This window comes from Tasmannia lanceolata, unplaced genomic scaffold (assembly GCF_043159265.1).
Source record: "Tasmannia lanceolata isolate RefF3 unplaced genomic scaffold, GAP_Taslan_0.1 ptg000007l, whole genome shotgun sequence".
NCBI classification, from domain to species: domain Eukaryota; kingdom Viridiplantae; phylum Streptophyta; class Magnoliopsida; order Canellales; family Winteraceae; genus Tasmannia; species Tasmannia lanceolata.
In genome coordinates, this window is record NW_027518684.1 from 13101759 (window position 1) to 13119025 (window position 17267).

Consider the following 17267-nt stretch of genomic DNA (forward strand, 5'->3'; position numbering starts at 1 on the left):
TCTGATCTATAGAAGTTTCCATAATGTGGAGTCCCCTTATAGATCTCTATAGATTAGAGGGTTAGGATCATCCTATGGAAATGATTTTTGGGAACCACCTACTTACATTGTGGCGATCCAAGTGGACTGTTTGGATAATCCTGTGGTGTAAACTCTTAGATTCCCTTTTCACATATATTATTTATGCAATATAATAGAAGCATCAAAAGAAGAAACAAGAGTCGGCTTCCTATTCATCCCATCTTCGTACTAAACCTTAAATACTTAATCTATGATATGATCAATGCTAAATTGAAGGGCACCATGTAAAATCCCAGCCGTAAGGGCACCCCCATTGGATCCACATCACTCAATCGTATTTATCATTCCTTTTGTTTTGCTCTTTTTTAATGTCTGGCGAATGGAATTGGGTGACATGAATCCAATATGGCCCATGGCACCCTTGCAGTTGGGGTTTTAGCAATGACGCACTTCAGCTAAGCATTCCTCGTATAATATAACAAACTTAGTTGCCATCAATTTTTTCCATGAAAAACTTTTATTGGAATTTTTCCCATTGAAAGTTTTTATATGAAATTTTTTCTATAAAAAAATTCCAGCATTTTGTAAATTATATTACATAGAAATTGTTTTTCAAAATCGAAGATTTTCACTATTTTCAAGGAAAATTGCAAAGCTACCAGACCTTGGATTTTTTTTTCCCACTATTATTTTCCATGGTATTTTCACGCCTATTGCATAACATGTGTGTGGCCCACCATTTTAACCCCATGTTTTGATGGTTTCAGGCCCACCATTTAACACCATGCATGTGGCCTACCATTTCCACCCCATGCATAGGGTGGGGCCACTATTTTACACATCATGTGCTGATGAGGTGGGGCCCACCATCTCAACTAAAACCCATGCATATGGTGGAGCCCACACTATTTTACACCCATGCATAACATGGGCATAGGTGGCTGTTCTTTAAGCAACAAGAATCATATTTCTCTTTTATCTCTTCATAAATTCCATACTGAATTCTTGTAATACTCATCTTGTCCCTGTATATTTATAATATATAAGTTTGAGACATATAAGAATGAGGTGATTTTCAATTGCAATGGTCAGTATTAGAATCCTCTTTGACATACAGCCCGCAATACTAAGAGATCTATCAAAACACAGTCAAATAACATGACAGGTGAATATACAAATTATCTGCCATCATGTACTGCCTTCTATCTTAATATTAACAAATGAAGGCAAAAGAAAATTGATCAATCAGTCATGTTCTAAAAAATCATCAGCAAGTATAGGGTTATTCATTTCTCAAGTGGGTCAGTGTTTCTGGATTCATTACTGGGCAGACAACTGCTACTGATGTCCTACGATCCTTCAACAATGCTTCTCAGAATTCTGCAATTTGGATGTTGCCACTGGGAACAATCCCTTGGAAGACGACTCACAAAAAACAGCAGGACTAGACATTGTGTGACGTAGAATCCATTGTTTTCTTGGCTCCAGCCGAATTTTCCTGCACAAGTTTCATAAAAAGTAGGTGTTTAATCAGGGAAACAAGCCTGAATTACAAACATAAGTTCACTTTGGTCTGATGTTTGCTGTCGGGTTGGTATGGCCTACGTTGCCTGAGGTATGCATATGTGTAGAATTCTGCAAACCAAGGATTCAAAACGTGGATTTGAGCCAAAACACCAGCCTAAATAAATCCTAGTCGACTTGGTGCGGCGCGATTGAGTACTGGGTTGATGCAGTCATAACTCGAGTCTAAAGGAGTTTTAATTGAATTTGTAAGGAAAAATGTACACGCAAACAAGAACATGACCACCAAGGTAAGAGGTGGGACTTAGGTGAGTCAACAATGACCCATGGGAGTTTGAAACTATGCGGCAAACCTGAAAAAGAAAAGAAAAGGAAAGGAAAACACTTCTAAAATGGAGGTCCATGCTGTAAATAAAGACGAGAGTGAAAAAGACCGACGATTTGGTCATTTTCACATTATCTTTTGGCATTTATGGGGATACGTACTCTTCTTTTTGTTTTGTTATGCACGCGTCACAACAGAGGGCATCTTCTTTTTCACTAAACGGGATTCCCATTTTACTAGCAACCCTAAAAAAAAGGGATTTGCGGGTTCGGCAATATCTTTCAATGACTTGTAAAGATTTGCTAAATTTACATAATAATATGATTATAACAGGTTAATATCGGGAATTCAAATGGGCAAGTAAATGTAATCTTTTATTTTCATATAAAAAGCTTACTATTAAGAAGGATAAAACCTAAAAGCTGTGGTGAGTGTAAATTTGTGTTACTAGTATTCAAAACAAAATGGATAAAAGCAGTCTGGAATGTCATACAGAATTCATGACGTGTCGAATCGACTTGTATCTGACATGGGTACTTCGCCCATTCAAAAGAATCCATGTAATATAGCCCATGAAGGTACGCACAGGTGTCCGGTTTTTAGTTTAGGCCATCATGGAAACGAAATCGTTTCGGTTTTGGTTAGAAATTCAGATGGAAATCATGTAAAATTACAGAAACGTATGGAAACATAGGCAAATGATACAATTTTAAGATGAAACTTCGAGACGTACTAGAATAAGTACAAATACACACTTAGAAACCATCGCATAAGCAAGACAAGAATCCATAATGATTTAATAACATCAAACACTTAGTGGCATATGCTGTTTATGCATGTCTGATAATTTAGTACATACCACATTTCACATGAAATTCATATAATATAATCATATAAAACATACCAATATAGTATACCACTAATGCACTTACGATTTTAGTTTTAGTATGCATTTCAATTTCGATATTGTCTCGGCGGGGATTGAAACATTTGGCCGTTTCATGTACGAAACAACATGAAACGGAAACATTTTGGTTGTTTCGTGTCAATTTCGGTGGAAATTTAAAACCGTGCACCGGCGCTTCATGTGCAAGAAGTTTCAGAGAATATGAACTACCTAAATTCCAAAGAAACTTTCTAAATTCAACATTAAAAAATTCTTTCTGAACTCTTAGCACATGGACCAGTGGCCTATATTCAAGATTCAACTCAAGGACATGGGACCATTCTTGATGGTGATTGATCCCAAATTACATCTAATCAAGTGGAAACCCATTCCATAACTTCTCAACTTGAATAAATAACTGACATACAACATTAGCTTGGAAATAAGACATAAAAAAAAATGAAAGGTCTGCAAGTAACAGAAAAATTTGAACATGGTGAAGGCGTATTCGGAGATGGGTTCATCAGCAAAAGGTGCAGGGAAGCCAGAGCTAGTAGCTGCCAATGACTTTCCTATTGTTGATGAGTTGATCTAGATGCTTATTTCCCTTTATATACTACCAGTTAAGTAAGTGATTTTTTTTTTGTTATTTCGGTTTTGTTTCTAATAAATTCGCTGATGCTCTTATTGATTATTTTGTTACTTCGGTTATGTTTTTAATAAATTTGCTAATGTTCAAAATAAATAAATATTTTTAAAATCAAACAGAAAAGCTTGGGGTGAAGATGCTGAAACAGAAAATAAGGTTTCAAGCCATCCAACCATTTCATAGGTGTAGGGAAACAAAAAGAAAGAACTGAAAACCTCTGAAGGTTCTAAACTCCGCACTACAGAAAACCCTCGAAGAAAAACCAATCCAAACCAAGCAGCTCATCCAATTTGAAACATTTTTATATGCAAGAGCTGGCAGAAAACTTACCCTGACCTTATCTGGACCATGTGAATTACAACTCGAAGAAGTTGATTGGCAAGAAGCAGAAATAACATTTGAACCATCTTTAAGGTCTGAAGTCACAGCCTTACATTTAGACACGTGGCCCTCATTACCAGTATCAGAAGGTGATGATTCAGCAGCATTACTTCCCTGTTGACATTTGAAGGTTCCATTTCCATCCTGACGAGATTCTTGCCCACTTGTTGCGCGAGATACAGAAGTTGGCGCTGGATTTTGAGTAGGCTGTAATTGCACAAGATACCCAGGAAAAGGTTGAATAGAAGGATATTGAGCACAAGGTCTCTCGACATGGGACTGTGAAGTAACATGAGGGGCATATGGTGGGTAAGAAAAATACGGGTTTGTCGTGTTTGGAGCAGCAGGACTAAAGAAGGGGAAAGGATGAACGGAAGGAAGCAGAGGGAATGGCATGAAAGGAGGCACAAGAGGAGCCTGGGTATGACCCTGTGTATTACTAGGATGGGAATCTGGCGTCAAAGTGGTTGTAGGGAAGGAAATTGGGGAGGGTCCCAATGAAAGCATGGGATCCATAGCCGTCCATGGAAACATGACCCTCATTCTCTGCTGATATTGGAAATTTAGGCTTTCAATGTCAGAATTCAATGTAGATTTCTCGTCTCTCAATTCATTTTTCTCCTGTATAAGCTGTACAAAAAAATATGATATTTCACTTACTACAAATGCAAAGCAAATTGACGAAATTTGGAAAGATAAAAGATGATAAACAAAAACAGAAGTACATCGCTGGATTCTTCTGAAAGAGATGCATTCTCAGCTTTCAATCTGCTCACTTCAGCACTCAATTCCTTCAACATTTCCACTGCATCGGCAATTATGCTTGCCTTGTCATTTTTTGGCCTATCAGGGTCTGAAATACAGTTATGCAGTAAGTAATAGTTTCCTAGCTGACATATAATATTTCTAAAGGAGATGAAAAAATGCAAGCTTTAAGCTACAATTTGTATGAATAAGTTACGAAGATCCTAGTCATTTTATCTCCACAGGTCAATCAGCATTTCATCAATAATGCTCTTTTTGAGCAACATTCTGCAACCACCCAGATAACCAAATGGAAGCAAGAAATTCAATATGACAAATAAGAGCTCCTTTGTTTACCGGGTCTATCGATATTCTGAAACTTTATACTTCACAGATATAATTATTCCCCACTTCTGAGTGTCTTACTCGTTGCATTTTTTTTTTTTAGATAAGTCTTACTTGTTGCATTATTCCAAGAGTTCTACCTTCTGTTTAAAAACTTCCCGGATCGACTCGCCCTAGTCAACTCGGTTTTACCTTGGCTGGGTTCTCGCCCGAGTCCACTCCTTTTTACCTTGGCCAAGTGCTCGTCTAATTCTTGAGTTCTTAAATAATGGTTCAACCACAAGATTCAATTAGCAATATGTGCAATTTTCTCAATTTCGCATCACCAGAAGGGTGAGAGATCCTATTTAATAGCATCTTGTAGGATCCCATCCTTCACACTTTAATAGTGCCTTGTAGAATTCAATCCTTTACAAGTCTAGGGAAGCATCAAATGTGATCAGCAAGGTGAGAGACATTTTCATGGAAACTTGGTTATCAAACATTATGAAAGGAGAATAAAGCAAGAGTTGAACTTGATACATACTCAAGGCAATTCCCAGTTCGAGGAACTGCTCATTCAGCCGATCCCTCCTCAATTTCTCCCTGTCCGCCTTTTGAAGTTTCCTTGCATTATCTGAGCCCTTTACTTCAACCCTGTCGATATGGCTGAGTAATAAATGTTATTACTAATGAGTAAAAAGGTTGTGAGTACGAGCAATTAATGAACACAAAGACAACGGTGAATGACTCAGGAATTTCTTTGAAAATGGGCATAGAAATAAGTGTCACAATATTAAGGAGTACAATATTTGGTATACTGCCAGTGCAAGTCAGGGTACTGTTTGAAAAATACCCTTTCTGGTAATCCAGGAAATATGTCCCAAAGTAAACTGAATTCAGGGAGAACAAGCTCAACATTTAAAGAAGGGATGAATTCTCAAGGACAACGCTAGGGAAGCTCAACTACCAAGTTAGAGTCTATCAGTCTACTATGGATTTTGCCTCATTAAAAATGTGAAATTTTCACAAAATTGCTCATAGCATTATGAAGTACGGATCTAAACTTTTATAATGATGTCATGCTAAAGCTGAGTCAATTGGCTAGGAGACAATCCAAACATGTAAAATTACGGTGTTACATAGGCATGCCAGTCTGTTTGGGAACTGTAAATGTAAGTACATTTTTCACGGTTTCGGAAAAACATTTCATTATCATTTTAAGTTGCACAGTTGGACCAAGAGATATGCACATCTAGATTCTATAAATAAACAAATTAAAGTTACACTTTTCCCCCACTCCCCACCCCTAGAAAAAAAAAACCCAGCCCTATTGTACTCACATATTCTAAGGTTACATTAGAATCTTCTCCCTCCCCGCATGATAAAGGTGCAAAACACAGCTCCGGCCTTCATACTCACACCCAAGGTCCATGGTAAGAGATGTGCTCCATCCTATGTTGTAAAACTGGGAACCTATTTCTAGGTGGTGGGGACCTTTAAATGGATGTTCTTCAGATTGGGGGAGAAGAACAGCAAGTCCTCTATTGGAACCTTTTTCTTTTTTTTTTGAATGGTATCACAAATTTTTATTTTTTTTTGAATGGTAAAGTGTGTGTGTGTGTGTGTGAAAATGAAAAATGGAATATACAAGGTCGACCGAGTAGGTCCGGACCAAGAAAGGTACAATAAGTGAGGAAAAATCATGAAGCATCATGAAAAGCCAATAAGCTCTAGCGACAGTCTTGCGACTCCATCCCTAGCAAGTCTATCAGCTTCTGAAAATGTAACACAACTTTACTGGCAAAGAGATAAATAGCAGCTAATGGACCAAGGCAAGGAAAAAAACTATGCAATTGGATCAAGGGGGAAGGCACACCAGCCCACATGAAAGAGGCACAACAGTTCACAAGCCAAGGCACAACAGTCCACAAGGAGGGCGCAGCAGTCCACAAGTAGGCATAGCTGTCCACATGAAGAGAAGCACCACAGTTCACATGAAGCAGCGCCACATCAAGATTTTACCACAGTCAACAAGAAGACTGCACAACAGTCCACACGACGGCTCCACAACAATTCAATGTAGACCACATGAAGCAGCCTGCAGCTCCAGGGTCCACACAAGACAGCACAATAGCCCAATCCACACCAAAAATAGGCCAGACACAGTCGCATATTAGGACAGCACATTCAGTATTCCCACAAAGGCAACACGGTCACAAATAAAGGCAGCAAGGTAGTTACTCCATACAAAGACAATCATAAATTAGGGCAGACACTAGCTACTCCACACAAAGGCAGCCCAGTCATAAATTAGGGCATCAAAGTAGCTATTCCACATGAAGGAGCACAGTGATTAATTAGGGAAACACACAAGGTACTCTATGCAAAGGCAACAAGAGGATCGTTCAAGACACACAGACACTATAGAGGCACTATTCAAGCCACAAAAACAGCATGAAGACAATATCCAGGCAACACGAATAGCACATAGGCTATACACTTTTTCAAATTTGATGTATATGGGCTGTACATACTCTATAGCACACACAACTTCGTAGAAATTACACAAACTTGGCAGAAAAACTTGTCATCCTAACATTTATTTCAAAAAAGAAAAAAGAAAAGAAACAAACTTGTCATCCTTGCATAGGACAGAACCCATCCATCTAGGTTACAATTCCTCTTTGATTTAACACAAAAAAGAGGAATTACTTCAATAGCAATCACCCAAGCACAGAAACACAACGAACCACAGTCATTTTGTTTCCCAACATAAGGAAAATCCTAGATCTCGCGGTCCAATCAACACATGACAGATCTCGGGTTTCCAATAGATGCTTCAAGATGAAAGGAAAAAGATGAAGAAAAAAAAAGTGGAAGAAGGCTCTAGTACCAGATCAAACGATACCATATTAAACTAAAAGAAATAAGAGGCGTTTAGGAGAAGATAACATAGAGGGAAGGGGAAAGGAGGAGGAGAAAGCATATAGAGATGTTGTGGTGTTTGGTTGACTCACCCCACCAAATCCATACCTTTATATACATAAAGGGGCCCAATCATACCAACATCATAACCCATAAAACTAATCACTAAAACATAAAATCAACCACTAATATTCTAATCTCAATAGGGGAAAGAAACAAATCAATCCAAAAAGAAGGGTCCAGAAATGTTAAAGAGGATCTCTATGGAGACACAATGAGAGATATTTTGGTACCTCAAAGAGTTACAATGACCGCCCCATAGCCTGCCATTTTCAAACAACGTACACACTAAGAGGCAAGCTTCCCACTCTTTTAGTAGATACAGGAAGTTGTGAAAATATAATTCTCGTGCGATGGTAGAGAAGATGAATCTAGAGCATAAATACCCCCCATCATAGTCAATGGTTTAGAACAAGGGGAAGAACCGAAGAAGTACACTTACAAGTAATTAATTGGCAATTGGCAATTTTCCCATTGGCAAGTGATACAAAGACGAAGTATGGTGCACATTAGCTCTTATGGACGCTTGCCATATTCTTCTTTGTTGGTGCAGTTATTTGATCGGACATGATGTATAAGACGCGGGTAAACACTAAACACCTATTCTTCTATTAAGGATGGTATTAATATCACTTTGCATCCCATAAAAGAGCTTCACATCCCAAATCTTCTAAAGAAAATGGTTGGAAGACTTTTGGTTTGCAGAAACTTGAAGTGAGCAGCAAGGCGATGGGAATATGTATGTGCTGATTCCTAATGAAAAGGTGGAGCTAAAGTTCATTCTGGAACATTTAAATTCTCTTCTCCAAGAATACGAAGATCTTACACCCAAAGAGCTACCATGTGGGCTTCCTGCAGCACTACGATTTGCAAGCAGGTTCGACTCTCACGAACTTGGGGCGTTATAGTATGAGCCCCCTCGTTACGAGAAACTGCACAGACGAGTGCTTGATTTGTTGAAGAAAAACCTTATCAGAGAGAGAATGTCAACTTGATACTATGAAGGATGGAACATGGGGAATGTACATGGAAAGAAGTGGAAATAAATAAAATTTTGACCTCGTACAAATTCCCAACATCAAGATGATTATATGCTGATATGTGACATGGTGCTAGGGTAGTTTCTAAGATCAATGTGAGAAGCAGCTACCACCAAATGCAAATTTAAACTAGGGAAGAATGGAAGCCTGCATTCAAAGGTGGGATGGTCATTAAGAATGGTTGGTTATGCCAGTCAGGCTTCCAAATGCTTCTGGGACCTTCATGAGGCTGATGAAGAAGATAGTATATTCTTTTGTAGGCAACATTTATGGTTACTTGTTTTGAAAATAACTTGATATCCAATGCCAACCATGATGGCCACCTAAACCATTTGAGATAGAGTTTTGATTTACTAAGGCATCCTTGTACGTAAACTTGAAGAAGTGTTCAGTAATGAGTTAATGACAGACTACATGAGGTTTGGGGGTTATTTTATTACTTTTGATGGTATTAAGGTGGATCAAAAGAAGCACAAGCTATATTCGCGTAGCCTACATTTAAGACTGTCGCACAGATTCATTTTTTTCATGGTTTGGCAACTTAAATAATGCTTCATCAAATGTAGGAAAGGTCTAAAGGGAGTATTATATGTTAAAACACTTCACCTTTTATTCGTTTTTTTTTCTTTTGTGATGGTGGTGGTGGTGTTTTTTTTATTTTTTCTGTTTTTTCCTGTTCTTTTCCTTCTTCTTTTTTTTTTTTGGGGGGGGGGGGGTGGGGGGGGTGGGTTATGGGTTATTTAGTTCCTTGATTTTTGGTGAGACAAAGTGCAGAACTGTATGGTCAGGGTATTTACATGCATTTTTTTAAATTTTTTTGCATGTTTTTAATTGAAAATGAGAAGAGAGTTCCAAATCCACAGAGTAGATAACTTATCTACTCTGTGGGCTTAAATTACAGCGGGGGCCACATTGTTTGGGTGATCCAAAGCATTCATTTGATGGGCCCTCACATAGATAGGGTGTGCCCAAAAAATCAGCTCCATAGGATCATCCCAACCCTTTCATTTGTGGAGGCAAAAATGGATGGGTATAAACCTTCACAAATCTGTCCGTTATGGGTATAAGCCAAAAAATCAGCTCCATAGGATCATCCCAACCCTTTGATCATGTGGTAAGATGCTACATGATCAGTGGCCTAGTGTTACCAAATCAAGAACATTTTGCCTTGCATTATTTGACACCTTGTTAAAGAGAATACACCTCCACTCAAATTAAGTCATATATCCCTGTCTACCTTCAAGAGGCAATAGTAGCCTCTACCAATTGATCACTAATGATTCCACCATATCCTATTGGACCTGATGATTCCACCAAATCTTGTTCGACCTAGATTACCAAGTGAATGACATCAAAATTTAGTTTGATCAATCCTTCAAACCATGCAACCCACCTCTATATTAAGTTTGCTTATAGACCTATGCTTGCCATAACTTCCTTCCAACACCAATGAATGCCCTCATCTGATTTCCAGAAGTTTGAAACATATAATCACCCATAAAATGATTTGACTCTGGGTTATGTTACGAGTTCTACCGAGCACTCACCTTATCTTTGAAATTTTGATAATTTGTTTCTTTCGGTGATGACCTAAGAGTAGCCAACTAGGCACAAATTCCAAAAACTTCGCATCTAATAAAAACAAACCACTAGACCAAGATATTAAAAGATCTCAAAGTGATGTCAGCGTCACCCACTCTATACCAAACAACTCAAACATGAAACCTATATTTAATATTTTTACGTGAAAATGGATATGCAATTGACACATTGACTCTTCTGTCACCTGGTACAATGTATTTTTACGGAGTAAATGATCAACTATCAAAAAAAATTTAAGGGACTCGATAAAAAATATCAAAATGTAGACCTGCAGTCAACAAAAGGCATAGACCATAATTTTCGGTGCAAGTCCGGTCCCATATTCAAAGCTTTCTTACCTTACCCCTTCTAGTGTCATAATAAGCATTCAATAAAATGACTAACTGGGGAATTCAATAGGGCTCTGTAAGCCCAATGGTTCTCACCTTGGTAATCTTCTATGTTTTGATAATTCCAAACACAAGTTGAAATGTGTTGTATTTCTAAACGTGTTTGATGTTTAAGTGCATGTATTGAAGATTCAAACATTTCAAACACTTAGATCAAGGAAATCGGCATGGATCGAGGCTTGTACATCCTTGAACACCATTTGAAGCCAAAAGATGATGAAGGCTTGGAGCATTCAAGAAGAGATTTTGAAGAGCCAAAGAAATGAAGGTGATCCATGCAAGAGTTCAAGACTTGAAGATGTGCTTCAAAAGTAGAATATTTGAAGGCTTAAGTCTTGTGTTAGATTGTAAATCTAATCCCTATTAGGTACCCCACCTAGAGGCATAATTGAGTCACCAAACAACTGACCTTAATTGAATACCAATCCCATCTATGTAATTTGGAAAGCCCTTGAAGCCCAAAAATGATCAGCATTAAAAAATATGGAATATTGGCTGATTTAGGCTTCTCGGAACTCCGAAAATATTCTCGTAGCTCCGAGAAATGGTCCAGTAGCTATTTTCCAAATTCTATTTGTATTCCCGGAACTCCGAGAATTTCTCGGAACTCTGAGAAAATCTCTCGGAAGTCCGAGACCACTGTGTCGGGAACAAAATTATGACCGTTTGGGATTTTGCCAGAATTACGACTATGCCCCTGTAACGATCATATTTGGGTTTTCCCTATATATATATATATATATATGTGTGTGTGTGTGTGTGTTCTCTATGCCTTTGAACACATCTCTCTCATTAGAGAGTGGTAATCACCCTTGTGCCTCAATTTGGAATATCTAGAGGGATTAGATCTAGGCTTGAATTTGTATATCATTTCAAAGAGTGGAAATTGTGTGAGCTTGAGAGCTATCTACCCTTCAAGAGAGAGTTGTAATTTTCTATTTTCTTTTATTGTATTTGGGCGAGTGTTCGGAGAAGCGTAGCCCTCTCTCCGTGGTGAGGATTGCCACCAAGGTTAAAGCGATTGTAATCGGCACCGATCTTCGTCGTGGTTAAGAAGATCAACATAGTGAAGCCATCAATGGGTTTGGTTGGTGGAGTGGAGTAGGCCTTGTGTGTTTGAGGACCGAACCACTTTAAATCTCGGGTGCACTCTTTCTTGTCTCTTGCTTTATATTTGCATTGCACTTTAGATTTAACCCACTTGCTTAAATTGTTTTATTCTTTGATCTCTTAATCCTTCATTGGAGAGTTTAAATATTTTAGGTTAAAAAATTTCAAAAGGTAAATATTATTTGTATCAACCTAATCTCCTTTTAGGTTGCTAATTAGGCCCACCCTTGGATTTTCACTTGGTATCAGAGCAGGGGCTCTTGTCAAAAGCCTTAACCGGTAAGAGTTAAAAGATCATAATTTGGCAAAATCCATGGATTTTAAAATTGGTCATGACATCTCTATCCCTCCATCCTTTGATGGAACCAACTATGGGCAATGGAAAACCCGTATGAGGTTCTTTTTAGGATCTTTGGACTTAGAGATTTTAAATCTTGTAGAAAATGGTATTTCTAAAAAAGGGAAAATAGGATCCAAATTGCATGCATTAAACAGTAGAGCTTTGATTGCAATTTGTTGCTCATTGTCTCCCCATGTTTTTGAGAAAATTTCATCATGTAAAGATGTACAAGAGATTTGGATTAAACTTGAAGAAATCTTTAAAAATCATACTTGTCATCTTTCATTAGAAGATTCTAATGTTTCTCATTTACATGATTGTGTTGTGAATCCTTGTTTAAACACTTTTGATATTAAAAAGGATTTCAACTCCTCAATTTCCAAACTACAAAAAGAGATTGATTCTTTGCACTTGGAAATTGATAATTTCTCGCTCAAGAATGAAGCTTTGAATCAAATAAACAATGATTTGATTAATGAAAACAAAGACTTGATTCAAAGATGTAAGTCATTTGCAAAAGAAAATGAGAAATTGGTTTTTGAAAACCAAAATTTGCAAGAAGAGAAGAAAAATGTTGAAAATCTTAAATCTTCTTGTATTGTTACTTGTCCATCTACTTGTTGCACAAAATGTCATTTTTGTGGTAGATTAGGACATTTTAAAAATGAATGTGGGTTTAAATCTTTACCTAAGACTAAGATGATTTGGGTTGAAAAGAACACTTTAGGTAAATCTAAACCATATGGAACCAATTGGATGTGGGTTCCAAAGGCCCCCACCTAATTTTCTATGCTTTTGCACTAGATTAGGGGCTTATGCTTAATTTGACAATCTTTATGAATTTTGGTTCTTATTGCCCAAAAATCTTACTTAGATTGCTATATCTTTATCTTGGGAATTTGATTTGGATGATCCCCATTTATTGTTTAAAGGGGACATTCGATTTAGGGGGAGCATGAAAATGAGTTATCTTTCAAAACCCCATATAAGTTTTCAAAACCCTCCTTGTTTTGAATTTTACTTTTATTAAGGGGGAGCTTTGATTTGATTTATTCCTTGATAAAGGGTGAGCTACGTATTGCATTTTTTTTTTTGCCTTATGTTTAAAACTTTCATCCCTTCTTTTTGTGATGACAAAGGGGGAGAAGTTTTATGGTTAGTGTGCTTAAATGTGGCATTCACCTTGTGTGTTGTCATCCTCAAAAAGGGGGAGATTGTAAGCCCAATGGTTTTCACCTTGGCAATCTTCTATGTTTTGATAATTCCAAACACAAGTTGAAATGTGTTGTATTTCTAAACGTGTTTGATGTTTAAGTGCATGTATTGAAGATTCAAACATTTCAAACACTTAGATCAAGGAAATTGGCATGGATCGAGGCTTGTACATCCTTGAACACCATTTGAAGCCAAAAGATGATGAAGGCTTGGAGCATTCAAGAAGAGATCTTGAAGAACCAAAGAAATGGAGGTGATCCATGCAAGAGTTCAAGACTTGAAGATGTGCTTCAAAAGTAGAAGATTTGAAGGCTTAAGTCTTGTGTTAGATTGTAAATCTAATCCCTATTAGGTACCCCACCTAGAGGCATAATTGAGTCACCAAACAACTGACCTTAATTGAATACCAATCCCATCTATGTAATTTGGAAAGCCCTTGAAGCCCAAAAATGATCAGCATAAAAAAATATGGAATATTGGCTGATTTAGGCTCCGAGCTCGGAACTCCGAGAAATTCCTCGGAGCTCCGAGAAATTGTCAAGTAGCTATTTTCCAAATTCTGTTTGTATTCCCGGAACTCCGAGAAAATCTCTCGGAACTCCGAGACCACTGTGTCGGGAACAAAATTATGATCGTTTGGGATTTTGCCAGAATTATGACTATGCCCATGTAACGGTCATATTTGGGTTTTCCCTATATATATATGTGTTCTCTATGCCTTTGAACACATCTCTCTCATTACTAAACATGTTCTAAACATATTAGAGAGTGGTAATCACCCTTGTGCCTCAATTTGGGATATCTAGAGGGATTAGATCTAGGCTTGAATTTGTATATCATTCCAAAGAGTGAAAATTGTGTGAGCTTGAGAGCTATCTACCCTTCAAGAGGGAGTTGTAATTTTCTATTTTCTTTTATTGTATTTGGGCGAGTGTTCGGAGAAGCGTAGCCCTCTCTCCGTGGTGAGGATTGCCACCAAGGTTAAAGCGATTGTAATCGGCACCGATCTTCGCCGTGGTTAAGAAGATCAACATAGTGAAGCCATTAACGGGTTTGGTTGGTGGAGTGGAGTAGGCCTTGTGTGTTTGAGGACCGAACCACTTTAAATCTCGGGTGCACTCTTTCTTGTCTCTTGCTTTATATTTGCATTGCACTTTAGATTTAACTCACTTGCTTAAATTGTTTTATTCTTTGATCTCTTAATCCTTCATTGGAGAGTTTAAATATTTTAGGTTAAAAAATTTCAAAAGGTAAATATTATTTGTATCAACCTAATCTCCTTTTAGGTTGCTAACTGGGCCCACCTTTGGATTTTCAGGCTCCATGTCCTAGCCTTTCTTACGCTAACCCTTCTACTCCTGGCTATATATTTATTAGTCTTCTATTGTTTCTTGTATATTCCTTAGAGGCATGACGATTGAATCCAATCTTATTGTGTTCTGATTTATTTTGGAAATTCCATGTATGGAGGTACTTGAGGGGGTTGGTGAATCATATGTCTAAGGGCATTTCTCATTGGAGGCACTAAAGCTAAACTCTAATACATATCATTAAAATCGTCCATCGAAATTCCCATTATCAAGTTCCTCATTGAAAAGTCTATGGTAACAATGTCCTAATTCACAAAATAACAACATTTGCCATATAACTAAACAGTATAGCATTGAACTTAGAAGGAACAACATCACTATTCATAAAAAAATGAAAAGAAAAAAAAAAAAAAACACAACAGAAAATGAAAAGAGGAAAGAAAGCAGATAGAATCCATATAAAACAAATTCTTTCAAACAGAATGTAACATGATACAAACCCAGATAGCAAACATCACAAAAAAAAAGGTATTGAAAAATATAAGGAAAAAACCATTAGGGTTGAAAAATCTCCCACTAGTGGATAGAAAGGGGAAATGGGTGGTTGAGAAAACAAAAATGGCATCCAGAAATTGAAAGAGTCTGACCTTTGGGGGAGAAAACCATCGGAGAGTTGTTGAGGAAAAGGATCGGAAGGTGATTGGGAGAGGTCCCGGAGAATAAGGGGAGGGAGAGGGTCCATTGCAGTCCCTTACCAGTTACCACCCACCTTCCTTTCAACTGCAAAGGGAATCTGACCTTAAAATTTCACTTTCGTATGCCAAGTACAATGGATTTCAGTGGGTATTTATTTGGGTGAAGTTATATATTCACCCCTTTGTTTAACTTCGGACAGCCCCTACGAGTCTAAGACTGATCTTTTACACTGTAGGGGACTGTCCCGAGTAAAAGAAAGGGGCTGAATATTTATCACTTTCCTTATTCGTCAAAAATTTGATGCCTGTCATATCGACCGTACACGTTGCATTACTCCCACGTTATTCTATCGTTTTGGACAGGGTACCAGGGAGTGTATGCAGATATGGCCTGATGTACTTCACATGGGAAGGATTCAATGGACCTGATTGCCACGTACACTTCATCTGGAGGTTCTATGTAAAGAAAAGGGGCGGAGTTATCATTTCCCTTTTCAAAATTTAATTTGAGAACAAAATTGATTAAAGAGTGACAGATAATCTAATTCTCTCTCATTTGTATGGCTGGAAACGTGAGAATCAAAATCTACTTAACAAAAATTTGAAAAAATGACCAGAAATATGATTCTCCCATGCTATTTTGATGGGATTTAGAGAGTGAGAGTAAAAAAAAGAGGAGGAATAATCAGGGAAAAAAGATTCGCCCGGAAAAATACAAGACGAGGGGAAAATGATAAGGAAGTGAAAAAAAAAAAAGGAAAATTGATGCCTTGGAAAAAAAAGGGAAAGTTAATTGTAGAAAACTGAGAAATGTCTTCTCAGATTAGGATTAAACAAGATTTGCAACAAGCAACCAAAAGAGTATGCGAGAAACAAAATCACACAAAAGAGAAGGCAAGATTGATGTTGTTCTAATGTTTGCCATCTAGGGCTGCAAATGAACTGAGCCGGAGCATAAACATGTTTGGGTTCGGCTCATTAAAAGTTGGCTTGGGCTCGTTCGTTTATTAAACGAGCCGAACCTGAGCCCAAAAATTAAGTTCGTTAAATAAACGAGCCGAACTCGAGCTTTATAATTCGGCTTGGACAAGCTCGTGAACTTTTTAGACTCTGTTTATAAAGCTGAGCCGAGCTTTAAAACTCGGATTATGTTCATTATATATGTGGCGTGCGTGCGTGCGTGTGTGTGTGCGTGTGTGTGTGTGTGTGTTACTTATTGGTATTGATTTGATGTGTTTACTAATCGAGCTGAACCCAATCAAGCTCGAGCATGGCTTGGCTCGGCTCATTACAGGCTCGGCCTCGTTTGTTTACTAAACGAGCCGAGCTCAAGCTTTGTTGAATTTTGGCGAGCTGAACACAAGCCCATGGTATAAAGTTCGTCATGAACACGAGCCGAATCCGAACACACCAAAGTTTAGCTCCGCTCGGGTCATTTGTAGCACTACCTACCCACAAGAGAAGAGTTTATCTATTTCGATTTTCAAAGTTATGAGCTTTCCTTTTCGGTCAACAAAAACACAATGAAAACCTTGCAAACCGAAACCTGAATAAGTGACTTATATATCAATGTCACTGCATCAACAAAATTATTGAAACATCCTTTTGCAAAAAGCAAAAAATTAAGGTGCTACCTCAGAAAGGTAGAGGTGTGCTACCCCTTTGCACACCCCCAAAAAGCTAACTGTGTTCTTTTACACATGTGTGCATCGTGCACATTAGTT

General features: G+C 37.8%; 1 protein-coding gene across 2 annotated transcripts; it reads right to left on the reverse strand.

Moving 5' to 3' along the window:
• Positions 1 to 1077: 1077 nt before the first annotated feature.
• Positions 1078 to 15679, reverse strand: LOC143881966 (uncharacterized). Of its 2 annotated transcripts, none has more exons than XM_077385333.1 (5): positions 15496 to 15679; positions 5402 to 5511; positions 4512 to 4639; positions 3736 to 4416; positions 1078 to 1519 (listed from the first exon to the last, which is right to left on the reverse strand). In XM_077385333.1, the coding sequence occupies exons 1-5, from the start codon at positions 15588 to 15590 to the stop codon at positions 1466 to 1468; spliced, it is 1068 nt and encodes a 355-aa protein (XP_077241448.1). In that variant the 5' UTR covers positions 15591 to 15679; the 3' UTR covers positions 1078 to 1465. The 2 variants fall into 2 exon arrangements, with proteins under 2 accessions (XP_077241448.1, XP_077241447.1); XM_077385332.1 differs by having other exon boundaries at positions 5402 to 5523.
• Positions 15680 to 17267: the final 1588 nt, after the last annotated feature.

Coding starts and splice junctions, on each gene's coding strand:
- LOC143881966 (XM_077385332.1), bottom strand. CDS start 15,590: ATGGACCCTCTCCCTCCCCTTATTCTCCGGGACCTCTCCCAATCACCT. Junction 5,524..15,495: donor GATGGTTTTCTCCCCCAAAG/GTCAGACTCTTT, acceptor TTTATTACTCAG/CCATATCGACAGGGTTGAAG. Junction 1,520..3,735: donor ATGGTCCAGATAAGGTCAGG/GTAAGTTTTCTG, acceptor AAACTTGTGCAG/GAAAATTCGGCTGGAGCCAA.